Source organism: Aulonocara sp. 'chitande type north' Nkhata Bay, linkage group LG16 (genome assembly GCF_057382095.1).
Source record: "Aulonocara sp. 'chitande type north' Nkhata Bay isolate Kocher_YH1m ecotype deep benthic linkage group LG16, A_spYH_male_GT1.1, whole genome shotgun sequence".
NCBI lineage: Eukaryota > Metazoa > Chordata > Actinopteri > Cichliformes > Cichlidae > Aulonocara > Aulonocara sp. 'chitande type north' Nkhata Bay.
Window position 1 is genome coordinate 40,644,953 of NC_141359.1, and position 19,101 is coordinate 40,664,053.

At 48.7% G+C, this 19,101-nt stretch overlaps 2 protein-coding genes and 1 long non-coding RNA gene across 7 annotated transcripts in view; 1 reads left to right on the forward strand and 2 right to left on the reverse strand.

Annotated features, from left to right (window-relative positions):
• Positions 1-165: 165 nt before the first annotated feature.
• Positions 166-12,211, reverse strand: LOC147312141 (interleukin-10 receptor subunit beta-like). 2 transcript variants are annotated; one of them, XM_086266044.1, is made up of 7 exons: positions 11,144-12,211; positions 7,789-7,912; positions 4,023-4,195; positions 2,141-2,295; positions 1,295-1,445; positions 1,066-1,211; positions 166-941 (listed from the first exon to the last, which is right to left on the reverse strand). In XM_086266044.1, exons 2-7 carry the CDS (start codon positions 7,857-7,859, stop codon positions 795-797), a joined length of 843 nt encoding a protein of 280 aa, XP_086122170.1. In that variant the 5' UTR covers positions 7,860-7,912; positions 11,144-12,211; the 3' UTR covers positions 166-794. The 2 variants fall into 2 exon arrangements, with proteins under 2 accessions (XP_086122170.1, XP_086122169.1); XM_086266043.1 differs by lacking the exon at positions 11,144-12,211 and adding an exon at positions 8,165-10,291.
• On the forward strand, positions 10,731-13,485 carry LOC147312142 (uncharacterized). Its single transcript, XR_015125310.1, has 3 exons — positions 10,731-10,889; positions 12,139-12,231; positions 13,092-13,485. It is a non-coding gene; the product is annotated as an uncharacterized LOC147312142 (long non-coding RNA).
• LOC147312143 (uncharacterized) overlaps positions 12,244-19,101 on the reverse strand; it is a 12,946-nt gene continuing 6,088 nt past the window's right edge. Inside the window, exons 2-4 of one of the 4 annotated variants that reach the window (XR_015125309.1) lie at positions 15,782-18,049; positions 12,550-12,921; positions 12,244-12,471 (exon numbers count right to left, since the gene is read on the reverse strand). Coding sequence is in view for 1 of the 4 variants with exons in the window: in XM_086266046.1 (XP_086122172.1) it covers positions 17,793-18,049 (257 nt within the window). In the remaining 3 variants the exon portion in view is untranslated. Of the gene's footprint in view, positions 12,922-13,091; positions 18,050-19,101 lie in introns of those variants that run through there. The other 3 variants (XR_015125308.1, XR_015125307.1, XM_086266046.1) reach the window with 3 other exon arrangements.

A 19,101-nucleotide genomic window follows, 5' to 3' on the forward strand; every position in this document is an offset into this window, starting at 1 on the left:
AAGCGTGCAGTTTACTTTGTGAGCACTCAAATGGAGTCCTGAAAAGCAAGTCTACCACACATCTGTTTGACCAACGCCACTTGATCTGGAACACCAGCAGCCAAGTTTGAGTCTGATTTAAAACGATGTTTCACGTGTTTCTGTAGCGAAGAACAATCAGAAGCATTTCATCCGTCACAAAGACTTTTATTAGAAATAAATCAGAGTATTTACAGTGTTCACACTTCTTCATCATAAGTTCTGCTGGACGGCCCGAATCCTGCCTGATGGAGATCCAAGGTGAACCCGCTGGAAACAGCAGAGGACGGCGAGGTCTCACAGCAGCTGGTGGCAAACCCAAGCCAACCTCATCCCCACATCAGTTATTACTACACCCAAACACACAGCCTGCAGGGCTACACCTTCACATGTAGTTATGTTGTAATCCAGTTACTGAACACGTAATTAAACTGGGCTACGAAGACAGAGCAGTAAAAGACCCAGACTGTCTCAGTACAGCCCAGCATCGGGTCACCTGGTTCCTACGAGCAGGAGCAGCAGAGGCTTCGGTTAACCTCCGACCATTAAAACCATTAAAAAACCAGTAGAAAGCAAAACATTTACATTGACATGAATAAACTATTAAAGTATAAACAGCAGCCTGTGACAGTGGGAACAGCTTCACCTGGGCCAGCTTCACCTGTTCTTGCTCGTCTTCATCACTTCACTGCTGCAGAGTTCACAGCTCTAAAACCTCACAGTCAGAGGCCGATTCTCAGAGTCTTTAAAGTGCATCCCACCCCCTCCTGCGCCTCCTAGCCCCCATCCTGTGAGGTATCAGGCTGAGTGCTGCACCCTCCTTCCTCCTCAGTCCTGTGGTCTGCTACGATGCTGACGTGGTCGCAGTGCTCAGAGGGCAGCGAGACTGGGTAGATGGAGTTGGGATCATTCAGCAGCAGAGACTGAGGGGGCGGGGCAGAAAGGTCAGTGTTAGATTAAAGAACACACTCACGCACATATTCACACACACACACACACACACACACACACACACACACACACACACACACACACACACACACACACCTCTTTAAAGTGTGGCGGCAGCACGACTTCTGGGCACAGGAACTTGGAGATTTGTTTCCAGTAGACCACCAGAGTCACCACCAGAGCCACCACCGTGGCCATGACCACAAACGCCACCACGGCCGCCACCCACGGAGCTGCATCCACTGTAAGAAAACCACACAGCAGCAGGTGAGCCCATCAGCGACACCTTGAGCGATTGTGACGGCTGTGTGACGGCGGTGCCTACCGTCACCGGTGCGCTCACAGACGACGTCGCTGTACTCGCTCGGTCTGGGGTTCATGTTGGTGATGATTTGGACCTGGACGCAGTATTCGCTCAGCGGGTCCAGGTCACTAAGAACCACTCGGTCCTGCATCATGTCACTCATTGTTTCTACCTGTAGGAGGCAGCAGAGGAGCTCAGCTGATTTCACTGTTTTCACTCTTTGAATTTTTAAAAGTTACAGTTAGGGATGCACCGATACTGGTGTACCCATCTCTCACCCTATGAGTGTGTAAAACATCATCACTAGCTGTCAGCAGTTTCTTACCCCTCACACTTTAAGTGCGTAGCTCTAACTACGGTGGCTGCTGTAGGACAAACATGCTTCTATGAGAGATCAAACACATGAAATTTGGACTGTACATCATAACGGTTGTGGCCGTATTCCTGCTACTGTTTGGACCGCGTCCACCTCCAAGCCTGTGGAAGGCTGTCAGTGCTGTTTACCTCAGCTGTCACTGGTGGGCGAGACGCCGCCACCTTTATTTAATCTGAAAGAGGCTGTGAAGCTCTGTGACAGGAGGCCAGTGCAAGTCAGGGAAGCTCAGCCATGAGTTGTTGAGCTTATGCTTAAGTGTCCTTAGCAATGCTGTTTCTGCTGCTTTTAGCTGGTTTAATGAAACTTTATTGTGCATCTAACATTGTTGCACCCAGACGCTTTGTGAACAAACTCTCGTGTGATATGAGAACGTAATCAAACTGTTTATCAGAGGGAAAGTGTGATTTTAGGACACTGGAGCCTGATATTAGCTGGCATAATGTTAGCTTCTAATAATATTAGAAGCTAAAACTACAAACCGGCGTTCCCACCTCTTCCTTCGAGCTGCTCTTCCAGTAGGTGATGTTATAGGTGGCCGAGGTGTACGTCTCCCTCAGTTCTGACTGCTTGAACACTGGGTCTTTAATGCTGACTTCCAAAGATGTCCCAGTGACATGAAGAGTCACATCAGGTGGACCGATGAAGGCTGAGGGGGACAGATGTGGAGAGACGTTTTTATTGGACAAAATCAAAGCTGCAGCTTCTCTAACAGTCCACTCCATCTGCTACAGCTCTGTTATGCCAGTGTGCTTGGAGCTGGGGAGGTTCCCACCATGACGGCAGACGGTTTCACTGAGGACACAGACAGAAACACAGAAACCAGGATTTCACTCTGACTGGACTGAAGTCAGCGACGGCGAGAGCTCTGACGAGCGAGACGCTGAAAAGCTCGCTCACGGTTTCATTTCTGATCGTCTTCAGCTCAGCGAGGCTCTTCAGACGTCCCCTGCTGAAGCAGTCATTGCATAACTGCAGACTCCCCACACAGCTGCTGCCACAGTCTGAACCGGAGCTGAAGGGGACCATCCTGATCTCAGGAAGCTTCTCTGAGACCCACCAAATGGTCTCATTCACCAATCTTTCATTTTACCTCCCAAAACTTGTTCTGTTAGATCAATGATCAAGTCAAGTCAAGGTAAGTCAAGTCTTACCTTTGCAGGAACGATCTAGAAAGAGTGGTCCATGCTTTTATTACTTCACGGCTGGACTACTGCAATTCCCTCTATGCTGGCCTAGATCGTTCCTGTCTACATCGCCTTCAACTGGTGCAGAACGCTGCCGCTCGCCTGTTGACCGGTTCAAAAAAAAGAGACCACATCACTCCGGTTCTCTGCTCTCTCCACTGGCTCCCAGTTGCTTTTAGGATTGATTTTAAAATCTTATTGCTGGCTTTTAAGGTTTTAAATGGCACTGCACCTTCTTACCTGTCAGAACTCCTTAGTACTTATCGCCCCAGGAGATCTTTGAGGTCAGCCGATCTGATGCTTTTAGATGTTCCCAGGTATAAATTAAAGACAAAGGGAGAGAGGGCGTTTGCTGTGGCTGCACCCAGACTGTGGAACAGTTTACCTCCTCACGTCAGATTCTCCAAAAGCCTAGAAACTTTTAAAACTGCTCTTAAAACTCACCTCTTTTCATTGGCTTTTAGAAAGGTTTAATTTATTTGTTTATTTATTTTTTATTTTGATCAACGAGGTGTTTTACGAAATTGTGTTCTATTGTATTTTTATCTGTATTTACTGTACAGCACTTTGGTCAGCCTTGGTTGTTTTTAAATGTGCTCTATAAATAAACTTGACTTGACTTGACTTGAATGATGACATTACACGAGGGAAAATAACCTTAATCATCTACAAGTCAGCTGTGAGGGTTATTATCTGCTGCCTTATAATTGTCAGCTGGCTTTTTAGCCTCTTCCTTTGTAAATACCAGACGACAGAGGGGAAAGTCTTGGCCTGGAAATCCACTAACATGGAAGCTTGGAACAAAACTGAGCAGCCGATGGGAGTTAGAGCAACATTTCCCACTGTGGAGCACATGTGGCACAACTGGAAAAGCTTCAGCTCTGTCCAGTAGAAGTGGCCAACGAGAGGATACCAAAAGCTCCCAGAAGCAGAGGTCTTGCTTTGTGCCTGCAGATTTCATAGTTTCAAATGCAGATAACTGCAGGGGTTAGATCCCCTCTCCAATCACTATGGGCTGGTTTTTTAGCACAGAGCTAAAATTTCCACCCGAGTGCCAAACGGGCAAAAGTTTCAGTGGGATAAACGACACCCATCAGCTCGTCATCGGCTAATACTCGGTTTTCCTCTCTGTGTCACGCTACTGGATCAGAGACAAACGAGCTCGGCACATATGACGAGATTCACTTACTGTGTCTGTCCATGTCAATGACGTTACTCTCCACCCAGCTGGAGCTCTCGGCCCCCCGATGCGCCCGCACTCTGCCCGTGTAACTCCCGTGCACGGTGATGGAGGAGGAGGTGAACTCACATTTGAGGGCTGATGTGTTTGTGCAGCCATTGTTGTATCCAGTTGCTAAGCTTCTGTAACAGAGAAACACAGCGATGGCGTCACAGGTGTGACTTCAGACAGATGTTCTCCTCTCGGGAACACGACCGCTGTTCAAGAAGATCTCACGACTTTATCCTGCAGGACGTGTGACGGCACGAAGCAAAGAAACTAACGCTCACACGAGCTGGCGGTGCTGGTTACATCAAAGCTGGAACGCCACGTTCACCGTTTGTGCATCGGGACAGAAAAGCGTGCGTTTGCTTTCTAACGAGTCAGTCGAGTGGAGGCGTTTCCCAGAACAGAGACGCTGCAGATAAGAGGACGTTTCTGTTGTGTGAACACCTGGACCGCAACAATAACAGCTTCGATTTCACCACGGTCCTCACAAACCACACCACACATATTAAAATGGCTTCAGTGGGCCGGAGAGCAGGAGAAAGGCAGGTGCTGTTCTTCCTGTAAGTGATCTGATTGCAGCTTTTCAGAAATGTGGAACAGCAGGACTGATGGTGCAGATATCACAGATTCATATGCAAAGCAGGACTAAACCGGTCTGCAGTCACTGCGCTGTCCTCACCGTTTCAGAGCACGTGCATACTGTTTTTAAATAATCATTAAGGATCATCTGAAAACGCACAAAGGGAGCACATCGAGTGCTGACACTGACACCGCTTTAGAATCGTTTTTCAGAAAAGTTGGACGAGCTGCAACAAAAGGCTGGAGAAGAGTGTAAACCTCGACGTCTGCCAACTAAAGAGGAGGCCGGGTGTTTCCAGAGCGCACACAGCTGGATGGACACATCTGCATGGGCTCAGGATCATCACTGCGTCCACGCAAAGAAGACCCGGGAACGCCGCCGGCTTGCCTGAGCCGGGCACAGATGGAAGGCTGTGCCCTGACCAATCAGATGCTGAGATTATGTTTGGACATGACGGCGGTTGTGTCGGTTCCACAAACGCACCGCAGTTTAATCTGTTCATCTGAACACGACTCCGCCTCCTGACTTCTGCCTGAACGCACGTCTTCATCAGATCGACCTCATAAAGCCGAGATCTGACAGCGCAGGGAGGAGGGGCTGAGGTCGGAGGTCAACACCCACAAAGAAGCGAAGATGTTCCTGTGACGGTTTTACTCGACATCTCAACAGGAGAGAAAAAACACGACTAATCCACGAGTCTGCAAACACACTGTTCATCAGCGCACGGCGTTCTACAGAATAACCGCCGCACCTCTGCATCCAGGTAAATCCAGGTGTGATGGAAGGTTTACTCAGCGCTGAGTTTTAAATGTTTGTTCCTACAGAAAGACATCAGGTTCAAATTTATACTGCCTGCAGGAAAAACTCCTGATGCTGGACACGAGGGCACATTTATACAGACTCATGAAATCCGTTCTTCTTAGAATGATCTCTCCCAGAACAACAGCTGGAACTCACCGTTCCCCTGCTCTTGGATGAGTAACTTTTGTGACTTTGTGATTCCATAACTGCGTTTGTACTTCTTCTTTGGACACGGCTGTTTCAGTCTCCTCATCGCGAGGCACCATCAGCGCTTCACCTGGAGGTACAGGTGCTTCCTCATGCAGGGATGGCGGCGCGTCAGTTTGCAGATAATGAGCTTTTTGCAGGAGCCCATCGGACACAGACATGGTGGGAAGAGCTGAATAGGGTGGCGTTTCATAATCTGACGGTAATGGGCTTGTCGTGGGGGTCAGGTTTGCTCGCACGCGTGAGTACATCAAGGTAGGCGGGTCTTCTCAGGGGCGGTCTGTGGCCACATCGGATTTCATTAGTTCACATTCTGCATGGATTATCTTACTGACAGTTTATCCAACTTCCTCTATGTGGCCTGAACAGAGTACATCCTGCGCTCACAGGCTTTATTGCAGTCACTGTTCCTTCAGTCCATGCAGACCCTGGGAAAAGGCTCGCGCCTTACTTGGGACAAATCCCAGCAGGACCTGAAGCTCTGCAGCATCGCTGAACCGAAGGGTTTCATAGGAGAAAGCATCAGCGGATGTTTTATTGCTGCAGCCTTTCATTTTTTATTTTGGCAGGAGTGAGCAAACGTGCACTCATTCTGTATGATGTCAGTAGTTTATAAAGATCTAGGAATATTTTAACTTTCCACGTATTCCCAAGCCAGTGTCCTGCAGGTAAAACTTCTTCATAATACTTTATGAACTGTCCAGAATGGAGCCTCTGGTGGGCCGGTGCTGGTCCCCAGGCCTCATGTTTGGCATCCCTGATTCAGAGAGCAACTAAAAATATGACAAAGCGAAGTGTGACCTGCTCCCAAACACTGAGGTGATCGGACTCTTCGGAGGAAGAATAACGTCCATTTCTGAGCCCAGCTGCTCTGGAATCTTTGATTTTCCACTGACAGCGACGAGTAAGACCCAAAGATTAAGTTTCCTTTTCTAGCTCGCAGTGTGATTAGGGCTGGGTTTTTATAATCGATTCATCGATTAAAATCGATTCTGGCTTGGATAACGTAAAATCGATTCATTAAAATCCTGAATCGATTTTTTTATATAAATTTATTTTGCCCGAAATGCCAGAATCTCAGGTGAAATCTCACAAAATTTCAAGAACCACCAAACAGCTAAGACAGTAAATGAGAGCAGGAACACGGATTCTGCACAAAGACTTAAACACACAGCGCGAACCCACGGATCAGAATCAGTGAGATGTCGCCTTTCTCACGGTCGGGGCTGAAAGCCGACAGCTCGCTGATTCTGATTCGGCGGGTCCGTGTGTTCACGCCCTTTATGCGCTGATTCTAAAGCTGTTAGTTTGATGTCTCTCCAAACAATATTGACCGAACCAGCAGCAAAAGAAGATCCAAACTACGCTTCACATAAACATCGTCATGTATTCACTCTGACTTTTACTGTTTTGCTTCGACCACGATGCACAGCTCTCTCTCTCTCTCCCTCTCTCTCTCAGTATACTTCAAGAACAGTTTCCCGTCTAAAAATCTGTTTTCTTCATTATTCGCTTACTTGTTACGCACAAGACTACCGTTGTTTACAGCGCTGTCGGCCGACTTTCTTTTTTTTTCGTTTTATATACTTCCGAAAAGAAAACCTAATTTCTGCCGTTCAATACTGAACAAATTAAAACTTTTTGAAATTATGCAAAATGCTGTGTCTCTAATAAAACCGCTGTAACTTCAGATTACAATCATGTGTTGATTAATGGTTTTCTTTCGTTTTTGATGTACTGCAGAATATTTTTATAAAATCCCAGGCCAGGAAAATCACCTTCATGTTTTTTTGTGTTTTATCCTCAGCTACTTTGACACAAAGGCCTCTGCTGTGATGCTCACACCTTTGATAAAGTCTTGCGTGTGTCAGCTTCCTTTTTATAGATACAAAAATATGTAAATGTACTGATCTGAATTATAATATTTCTGACTGTCAAAATTTCCCAGATTCAAATTGAATAGAATCGAATTAAATCGAATCGGAATTGAATCGATTCTAGAAATCAGTGACGATACCCAGCCCTAAGTGTGATGATCGCACTCGCCCTCCTGAAGGTAAACATTCAAACTGAAAGTGACTCAGTTCTCTGACACTAAACTGCGATCACCTGAAGCTGTCACACCCGCCGGTGACTCACCTGTACTCGGCCGTGTAGGTCAGAACATCGGTCGTCCCTTCAGGTGGATCCCACCTGAGCACCAGGTCCATGTTGTAGGACGTCAGTCGGACGTGGGTGGGTGCGCTGAGCCCTCCTGAGCCGGCTGAGCACAAACACAAAGACATGAGCGCTGTTCGCTGACACTAAAACACACTGCTGTCTCTTGTGCTGGGGTCAAAGTTCACCTGTCTGACTGAGTAAACAGCAGACTGTGCTCTGGGTTTCAGCTCACAGCTTTAGTTTAAACACTCGTCACTAGCTGAGCTTTCTTTTTGAGCTCCAGACGCTCTGCGCTGCCTTTCCCTCCGTCAGACCGCCTCCTCCTCACCTGCCCTCAAAGTAAAGGTGTGCTTACCTGCGGAGCCGCACAGTGCGTAAAGCGCCAGGATGAAGGCGCACACAGAGGCTGCCATGTCCCCGGCAGGTTCGCCGCTGTCAGTGTGCTGTGATCCGGCTCCGAGTGTGTTTCCTGGTAGCTTTCACGGCAACAAGAGGCGGGGAAGTACGCGGAAGCGAAACTGGCGTGTGCGCAGAAACGAGTCCGGCTTCAAGGAATCAGAGCGCGCTGGAAAAAGTGTGGGTTCACCCAGAGCACGCGCACACGGGGTGTCACGTGCCTTTATTTATACGTGGGTTTATTTATGTGACAGCGCGCATGTCTGCTGCTTAGTCACAGGCAGACGAACCAACAGCACCGAGTTATTCCGAAACGGAACCGTAACACTTCTCAACGTTTTCACCGACACTTACTTTTTACAGTGTGCAGTCACGTGGGCAGGTGGCAGCTTTAGGGGGCAGGGGGGTTCGGACTCGCGGTGTGTTCAAGCTGAGGCTCGGGTCAGTCTGTGGTTGAAGTCATTATGACAGTGGGCCTCATAAGGAAGGAAGGCAGGAGTGTGTGTGTGATGCTGTGAGGACCTGTTCACACACTCGTGGTGACGGAAACACACTGAAGCACAAAACATGCAGTTCCTCTGACGTCCAGTAGGGGAAGCAGCGAGCCCGTCCCCGTAGACTCCCATGTTAAAGCTTCCCAGCAGATAAGCATGTTTGCAGCACTGTTTGGTCCCTGTATTTAACTGATAACACAGCGAGCGATGACGAGTGATGGCTAAGGCCTGCTTAGAGACGTAGAAGCTACGCGGGTGCATGAGGCTCACCCACAGTGCTTTGCAGCTCTGGCTGCATGTCTCTACAACGCTGCATGAGCGGGATGGTGTTTGACTCTTCAAGAAACAAGGCCTCCAATTCAGGAGGAACAAAGCAGTCTCCACTCGACACTGGACTCCATGACTCGTGTGTGTGTTCCTGTGTGCTTTCACTGCTCTCTCAGTGTGTTTGGGATCATCGGCGTGCTGAAAAATGAAGCTGCTGCCAGTCAGATGTTTCCAGATGTTCCTGCGTGGTGGATCAGACTCTGTAATTCATCAGTTTAAGATCTCCAACAGCACTGACTGACCTGAAACCATGACACAGCCTCCACCGTGCTTCACAGATGGCTGCAGACGCTCACTGCTGGACCTCCTCCTGACCTCCTCGTACACACTGACCATGATGTGGATCCATCTCTCCATCACACCTGTTCCTCTGACCTTCAGTCCAGTTCTGGTGTCATTTTCAGCCTCAGTCTGTCCTCCTGTTTCCCTTCATTAAGAATGTCTTCATGACAGCATTTCTGAGGAGGTTTCAGTGAACTGTGGACCGTCGCTCAGGTGCTGTGTCAGGTCTGTGATGGATTTGACCAGTAAGTGTTTAAAGTTACTGGTTTTCAGGGGTGTCAAACTCAAATACAAAGTGGGCCAAAATTGAAAACTGGAACAAAATCGTGGGCTAACATTGATATTTATTGAAAAAAAACCTTCCTCCAGATATATGAATGAATCTTTTCTTATGGACTGAATATGGAACAAGCAAAGCTTAATACTAAACAACATATATATTAGCTGTATAATACCAGTAGTCCAGCTCTAATAGTAATTTGGTATGGCTTCGCGGGCCAGAGTTTGACACCTATGTTTTAGAGCATGTGCAGCGCCATCTTGTGCCAGTGCATTGTGTGACGTCACCCTCTGCCTAGTTTGGATGTTGAACTGGACAGAGAGTCAGAGAGAGGCGGCCTCATGGAGGAAGCTCATGTTGAGCCTGACGAAGAGTTTTGGGAGAGTGGCGCTGAGAGCGATGATGCAGATGTAGAAGTAACTGTCTCTCAGGATCAAAACAGCATCGCGTCCATTCATGAGCTGGGGAAGCTAATCAACAACTGACAATGAGGAAATAATGTGGGTTACAGTTGCTCCCAGAAGAAATGGTAAAAACAGCAACAGTAACAGACGAAACTCCAAACAACACATTATGTTACAGGTTTTAATATTAATGAGTCAGTGTCAGTTGTTGATTTGTCCTGTTCTCATTGTATGACGAATTATGATGGCTGTTTGGTAGCCGTTTGCATACTATGCACTCTCTCTCTCTCTCTCTCTCTCTCTCTCTCTCTCTCTCTCTCCATATGTGTGTGTGTGTGTGTGTGTGTGTGGGGGGGGGGGGGGGGGGGGGGCAGAGGGAGTGTTCGCCCAGGGCGCCAAACAGGCTAGGACCGCCACTGCACAGAAATACTTACTGAAGTACATTAAAGCTGCACTTCAGTAAGTATTTGAGTACATGTACTCAAATACTTACTGAAGTACATTAAAGCTGCACTTCAGTAAGTATTTGAGTACATGTACTCAAATACTTACTGAAGTACATTAAAGCTGCACTTCAGTAAGTATTTGAGTACATGTACTCAGTTACAATCTGTCTGACCCCTCTGAACACCATCGTTGACCTGACAGCATCGTGGGTTACAGTCAGATTCAGTGTTGGACGATCCAGGAGCACAGATCACTCAGAAGGAGGATCTGAGCTTGTTGCAGCGACAGTGAAGGCTCCTCCCCCTCCTCAGAGGGAGGGGCTATCAGAGGAGACTTGTTATTGAGGAAGAGCTCAGATATCAGCTGAGCGTTAACACACACGGACACACGGACCAGAACAGCAGCTCCTGACACCGCGCATCTGAAGGATGGTGTGACTGATCATCAGCGGTGAGTCCGACAGACTCTGGCTCAGGTCTGAACCCGAGACCAGGCTTCTCACTTCCGGGTTACCTGCGGCTCTGTCAGGGTTACTCCAGGGATTAGATCGAGCCCACAGTTGAGGGCCTGGCTCTGGCTAAACTCTGGATTAACCCCGAGAGCCAAACCTGCGGCTGAGAGACAGCCCAGATTAACTCCCACCTTTAAAGATAATCTCGGTCTAATCTGAGTGCAGATGGTAAACAGCGCTGATTTGGTCTCACCTGGATTTACGTGCCAGACTTTGAACTGGTGTAAAGGAGCTTCCGGAGCGCCTGAACACAGCGACAGTCTTTCTTCAGCGATCAGTGAAAATTAAAGAAAGAAATAAGTAATGAAAAGATGACTTAAAACCAAAGCTGTCAGCGTGAACCGTGTAACGTGTCGTTTCTTTAGTTCCGTGTGTGTGGAGACATTTTTCACTGTGTTGGTTTCTCGTGTGTGGCCGCTGCGGCTCTTTACATTATGAACGATGGTCTCTGTTTGCTTCAGCATGTTCATTGATGCCGACCGGAAGCTAAACAGGATTTCATAATAATAATGATAATAGAAGCTGGGATTATTTTAGCTGTCAGATTAAGGAGCAGTGGCTGGGACCCACATTCATTCTCTGGATTCCTCTGAAGCCAAACCGGCCGAGCGAGACGGTCACGAGCCTGCATCCGGTTTCAGACTCTGACACCATCATCGCGGGGTTCCCACAGCCGGAGCTCCAGATGCAAACGAGCCCGTTAAGCCTGAACCATCAGATAATTACCACAAGATAAGATAAGGACTCTTTACTGTCATTGCACAGTCAGGCATAGTACAGCAGTACAATGGAAAAACTCCCCCGTCGGCACTACGTACAACACCACGCAGTAACTTAAGTTAGTAATAAAATGTAGAATAAGTGTATTGCACACTGTTATTACTGCACTTTGTTATAAATATCAATATTATTATTGTTGTTACCCCCCAAAAAGTGCCAATCAGGTCAGCTTCTGACAAAGACATGAACGGACTGTTAATTTGCATTTATGAGATGTAATCAGCATTTCCTGCACCGGCAGGATAATTCAGGGTTAGGGGTCAAACTCGGGGACGGTGTGGCGGTGTCAGAGCCTGCTGGCTCAGATATGATTTCAGTTAAGTCTGATCCTAAGTCCCGATGTTCTCGGGGAATGGGACTCACGGTGGGTCCGTTAACTCACTCGAGTTCATGTCGTTCTGTTTGCAGCCTGTCGGTACGTGGCGAGGAAGATCCGGGCTGCGGCGCGAGGAGAGGAGCAGCCGGAGAAGCCGAGCACCGCGGGATGCAAGCAGGCTAAATGTGAGTGTGGTCAGTGTCCTCCAGTGATGTATCGGTGTCAGTCGACCTCAGAGGACAAAGAGGTGACGCTCAGGTTCGGTCAGAGATCCTCTGCAGACTCGCCTCAGACTCTGTTTACTGTGAGAAAGCGGCGCTCAGAGCTGCAGCTGCGGTGAGAAGGATGTGGTGAAGCTCTCGCAGCTGTTTTAGACTGTCCTCTTTTCTCCACGCCGCCGTGGCCAACGAGGCGCCTCTGCAGCGCTGACAGAGGAAATCAAGAGAGCCTGGTGAGAGCGTTCGCACAGAAACTTCACCACAGAAACACTCTGGGCAGCTCACCTGAACAGAAGCTGTATTTAAACCCTGCGGTGCGCCTCACTGCAGAGGAAACCCCGTCTGCGCTCACAGACGCTCTTTGGTGCGTCATGTGGACGTTTGAGGTTTGGACCAGCAGCTCCAGTCCTGCAGTCCTCGCCGCTCCGTGTTTACGTGACACGACTCCCAGAGGGGCAACCTGTGTGGAGCTTCGACTCCACTTCAGCAGAACCGCGACCTTTGACCTGCAGACACAAAGAAACGCCTGTTTCTGTGCTGTGGAGCTGCAGAGCCGACACTCGGCGCTTTTGTGAGTCTGATGGCGACTGAGCAGCAGAATCACCGGGACCCAGAGACAAACGGTCCAGCACAGGAGCTGGACTCACCTGAGCACACCTGTGTGAGGAGAACAGAGACATCAGAGCTCCGACTGCGTGAAGCTGGAGGAGCTTCAGGCTGACGTTTTTACAGAATAAAAGCCTCTAAAGTTAGAACAGTGTCAGACAGGAAGTTCTTCCATTTTAAATAAACTCTTTCCTGTTCTCCATCTCTCTCTGTCTCCGCAGCTCGCAAGGGCGACAGGATGAGCAGCGAACCCGCCCTGATGACCCCGCCCACAGAGCAGGACGTCGACGTGCTGCCGAAGGAGAACTGTGGGTCCTGAAAGTAAGCCGAGAGCTGGAGGGCAGGGAGGTCCAAAAAGCATCCCAATCAGACGCCGTGCCAAATCAGACGCTGACTCTGACCTCGACCTCTTCCTGCTTCCGGCTCTCGGCGCTCTTTCGGCTCCTCCTTCCTCACGTCTCGGCGCGTCAGCAGAGAGGATGAAAGGCTGCTCACCAATTCCCCGCTCGAGGACCTGAGCAGCCCTGATGACCGTGGCGGTCTCTGCTGACGGCGCTCTCACGCCAACCGCACTTCTTTCTGTTGTTGCTTTAATAAAAACCGTTTTAAACCTGAGCCGAGTCTTTGTGTCCCAGTGAGACGCCGCACAAACAAACAGCAGCTGGCACAGCGAACCTTCACGATGCAGCTACTCTAGCTTCACAAGCTTTACAGCAACGGTGGCAAACATACGGCCCGTGGGCCAGAAGCGTCCACCCAGAGGGTCCAACCACTGCTTATTTCCATCAAGTCAGGAAGAAAGATAAATATTACATTGAAAAATTCAGTTATTTAATGTAAAGAAAGAAAAGTCTCTTTGTCTTTATAATAAAACAGTAAAATTTGTGAGGTTGTGTTTAAAGGTCGATGAAATCCTCACGAGCAGCTGAACGTCGTTCTTTGTTGTGTGATGGTTTTACAGGACCACGAACACGACGAGCATCGGTCTCGTGACTCAACCCCCAAACTGTCATATACAGATTTCAGGTGTCAGCCATGGATTTGTGTCCCACAGTGGCTGATGGACACAGATGGACTCCACAGCTCAGCCGTGCGCTCCTCACGGCCCTCCTGCTCCATCAGCCGCGGGCGTTTGCTGATGCTTTGGGTACGTCTGGAGCTCTGAGAGGATTCTCAGTCTAAGGGTCAGAGGTCATCGGTAACAGAGAGACATGCATGTGTGGGTAATCGGCTGTGGATCTATCACCATGAAAACTGAACATCATGAAACTCAAACAGTAAATCCTGATCTGACTCCTCCCACTTCAAAGCTCTTCACTGTCCCTCAGAGAGGAGGCGTGAACCTCCCTCCACTCTGAGGCCCGCTTCAGGTGGACGCTCTGAAAACTCGCACCTGCACAGCAGCTTTAATGATGAGCAGGTAAAGCGACAGGCGAGGAGGGCAGTCACATGACAGCCTGTAACCAGTGAGCACGAAGACAGGAAGGGTCCGCCCCCCTCACTGACAGGTGTAGGTGACATCATCAATCTGTCAGTTTTATGTCGTGTGTGTGTGTGTGTGTGTGTGTGTGCGCGCCATGTTTAGGCATCTTCAGGTTAAGAGCCTTGGTGTCATCCAGGCCATTCTACTTCCATCTACGTAACATTAACAGATTGCTTCCTTCTCTCTCCACCCAGTCTACGTCCATTCTTGTCCACAGTCTTGTTACCTCCTGTATCGACTACTGCAACTCTCTTTTGCATGGTTTCCCCCAAAAATCCCTCCATCAGCTTCAGCTGGTTCAGAACTCTGCTGCTCACATTACCACCAGAACCCCTCCTACCAGCACATCACCTGTTCTTCAGGAACTTCACTGGCTCCCTGTGAAAATCCAGATAATATTCAAACTTCTTCTGCTCACCTTCAAGGCCATTCATAACCTCGCTCCTCCTTACCTTGCTGACCTGTTAACCACCACCTGTTCTGCCCGTTCACTTCGATCTTCTTCTTCCATCCAGCTTGCTGTGCCTTCCTTCCGCCTCACCACCGTGGGAAGCAGAGCTTTCAGCTGCTCTGCTCCCAGAAATAAGAAACACTGGTTCTCTCCCAGTTTAAATCCCAACTCAAAACTCATCTGTTCAAATCTGCATATTCACTGTGACTCCACTGTTTGTTAATGTTATCTTTACTAAGTGTTTTATCCTATTGTAAAGTGTCCTGGGGTGACTTGAAAGGTGCTCATAAATAAAATGTATCTTTGTGAGGACCAAAAATTGGCATCCTACTATACTTGTGGGGACCCGCAGTCCTGGGGACAAAGGGTCGTCCACATGAATTTGAAGGTTTTAGTGTCGGGGTCAGGTTAGGGTTATGTCAATGAGATGTCCTCACTAGCATATGAAAACGAGTACGTGTGTGTGTCAGTTCTGAACTCACTTCCGTTGCTGGATGCGTGAGGCGCCTCCGAACAATCAGGAGGAAGCAGATTCAAATCACATCAGGGCGGAGTTTTTGTCACAGGAGGACATGTTTGGTCTCCATGGTGATGGGTCTGCTGACAGGATGCTGCAGCGTCCATGTTTGTGTGTTTGATGAGCTCCGAGCTCACGGCTGGGATCATTAACTCGGCGTCACAGCCTCAGCGTTCATGTTTTTAATTATTAAAAAACACGTTTTGGAGAATACAGAGCTCGGCGCGCACACACACACATGCACACACATGCACACACGCACACACACACACGCACACACACACACACACACGCACACACACACACGCACACACACGCACACACACACACACACGCACGCACACACGTACAACAATCAGCACGGCGACAGGACAGTCTGTGTGAAACACTCATGTTTTCCTGAAATGCTGCTTTAGTCTTTTTACAGCTCAGTACTGTTGAGCCACCGTCATTTCCTTACCTTTGATCCACATCCCCCTGAAGGTCTGTAAAAGGTCTTCTTTGGACACTGGCTGCTCTTACACTCAGGTTCAGTCCAGTCTTTGTACCAGAGGAAGGTTTTTTATTAAGGGTCTGAACTCTGACCTACAACTCATTCAAGCATCAAAGGCTCCTAACAAAAAGATGAACCAGAGCCGTGTCAACACATAACAGACATGAACACAGAACCAGCCCATCCACAGCAGGTAAACAAGGAGGACCTTCAGCTGATCATCTGCTGTTCACTGAAGCCTCCTCAGAAATGCTCTGAGTAAGGACGTCTGTGAGGAAGACATCCTTACTGAAGGCAAACAGATGAGTCCAGATCACAGCTGTGTGCACTCACTGCTCACTTACGCAGCACACAGTGGGGACATGTTCACAGAGACTTGTGGGGATGATGTGGACGCTTGCTGATGTGTTCTTATTCTGTGTTTTGAAAAGACACGATTATTCCTTCCAGGTGAGTTAGAGCTCATCCTAAGATTAAACCATGAGTGACTGAATCTGTAGGAATCCTGTTTTTAAACACGTACGCCGTCTGACCTCGCCGTGCTGCTGAGGAACACCAAGCCTGGTCCAGAGTGAGAACCACAGCAGCATCCAGACTGTGAGCCAGCTGATGTTCAGTTCATTCAGCCGCAAACATAACGAGCACATTGGCATCGAGCGGGGGTCACGTGGAAAAGCCTTCTGCTCCGTAAGAAGCAGTAAGTCTCATGGAAATCTGCTGTGTTTCTTTCCAGCCACAGCACGTAGCAGCCATGACTCAGTACTTGCTGAGGTGTCCTGTCTGCAGCCGAGCATAGCTACGTCTAAAGATACGACTCGTGACTTTAGGAAAAGCACTCGCACACATGAAGTCAGTCTTATTACAGGTCAGACTGTGGAGCTTAACGCCCACCAGCCACGCTCATGTCTCGCACAGCTTTCTCGCTTCCATGTTGACAAAACCATGATGGTTTATTTTATCACCCTGTCATTTTTCTTTGGTGTCACAGTTTGGATATTTATCGGTAAAGAAAAGAAACTCAGTCCAACGGGCCGACAGAGGAACCACAGCAGGCAGGTGCAGCTGGTCCGTTTCAGTTTTTCCTTCTGGTCCCAAAACGTAAAACAGCACGTTTAAAAATGGCTTTGTTGTAGCCGCCGTTACTGAGACGGACGAATGAACGTTGTGTTTGTGTGTAGCTGTACTGAGAGTGTGTATGTGAGGATTCACAGCTGCAGAACAAAGCTACCTCCATGTAGAAATAAAGTAACCTGAGGCTGAAAATGACACCAGAACTGGACTGAAGGTCAGAGGAACAGGTGTGATGGAGAGATGGATCCACATCATGGTCAGTGTGTACGAGGAGGTCAGGAGGAGGTCCAGCAGTGAGCGTCTGCAGCCATCTGTGAAGCACGGTGGAGGCTGTGTCATGGTTTCAGGTCAGTCAGTGCTGTTGGAGATCTTAAACTGATGAATTACAGAGTCTGATCCACCACGCAGGAACATCTGGAAACATCATAGTGATGCCAAACACAAAGCACACATCAGTGATGGATGCGCCTCCTCAGAGCTCAGCTCCACTGAAGCAGTGTGGGATCATCCTGACAGAGAACACAAGCAAAGGCAGAAACATCCAAAGAAGAGCTTTGACTGTCCTTCAGGAAGCCTGGAGAACAGTTCCTGAAGATCCTCACAGAAACTGCAGCCTCGTATTTTTACCTGCTGACGCTCCATGAACATGTCAGCACACGGAGCTCCACTGAACACAAACACAGAGATCCAACAAACCACTGAAGTAAGGTCTTTGATTTTGTGACGCGTCTGGCAGGTGGTTGCACCATGTTGGTGTTCACTGATTGGCTGGTTTCTCCAGCCTGTGCTGAGCTTCACGTCTCGCCTGCAGAGGCCTCTGATCCATCCAGCTGCAGGAAACTGAAAACAACGTTTCAGACAGAAAAACTCGACGGCCTGAATCGAGCACGGGGACCGACTCCATCACCTACACCTGCTCCTCCACCTTGTTGGGGTCCACGTCAGCGGCCGGTACCACCTGCATGGGCTTGCAGCAGCCGTTGCAGATGTACTTGAGGAAGCAGAGGTACGCACTGCCGGACATGATCACCGTGATGATGATGATGATGGTGGCGCCAAAGGCCGGGGAGATGGCGTCTTCCAGGACGGACTTGAGGCCTCCCACGGTGATCCCACCGTTCCCGCTGCCAAGAAGACTCTGATCAGGCTCGGTCATCCCCTGACCTGAAACAGATAGAAGAGGTCAAAGGTCAGAGGTCGTCTTGTGGCGGTACCATCACCTGTTCAGGAGTTCATCCAGACTTAAACCTTTAATGACAGCAAGTGATTTGCACACCTCCAACAGCGTCACTGTTGGTTTGTCTGCAGGCCGTCTCACCTCACACCTGCTCGCCATAACACGGCGTCTGTAGCTGCAGGCGGGGCTCTTCTGTTGTATGACCGCGGTAACACAGAGCTGCTCAATGAACCACAGGTGTGAACCTTCTGTTGTCTGTACTGAGCTTTAAAGAGGAAACACTGAACACATCGAGGCTAATTTACCCCACTGAGCTCTGACTCTGACACACATGTAACTGCTGTGAAGCTGGATTTAACAAATAACAGCTTAAAGTTATAAAAACATGTTTCTGTCAGTACGAACGTGACGTCAGGTGGTTGGTTGGCTGCAGCTAACAGCCTCTCCTCTACACTGTCCTTTACAAACACCAACATCACGGCTAACAGCTGGATTTCCTGTTTCAGTGCAGCTAGCCAAACAGCCACTTCCTGCTACAGACACAGACAGTAAAGTGGACAGTATGTCCACAGTATGTCCTGGTTTCACATAAACTCACTGCTGCAGCACTACAGTGATCCCCTCACACTGATGTTTAGCTTTAATGTCCCTATTTTCCTCTGAGGTATCGATCCTGTCACTAGTTAGCTAACATAAACTAATGTGCGTCTGTTAGCCTCAACCAACCAATCACATGACGTCACGCTCGTACTGACAGAAGATGGTGCTGAACATGACCCGGTGTGTCAGGATCAGTGGGGTAAACATGTTCAGTGTTTCATGTCCTCTTTAACGAGCAAAAAGAGCTCCCAGCTGTGAAGCACTGCACAGAGCAAACAGACAGTAAAAAGCACAGAAATCTATTATTTTCTTTCTCAACTTCTAAAAGTTTAACTTAAGGAGGCAGAACGATTGTTTAAGGAGGCGTTGCCCCCTCTTGCCCCAGCATAAAGCCAGCCCTGACTTGGTGTGTGTGTGTTGGGGGAATAAACTGTTCCTC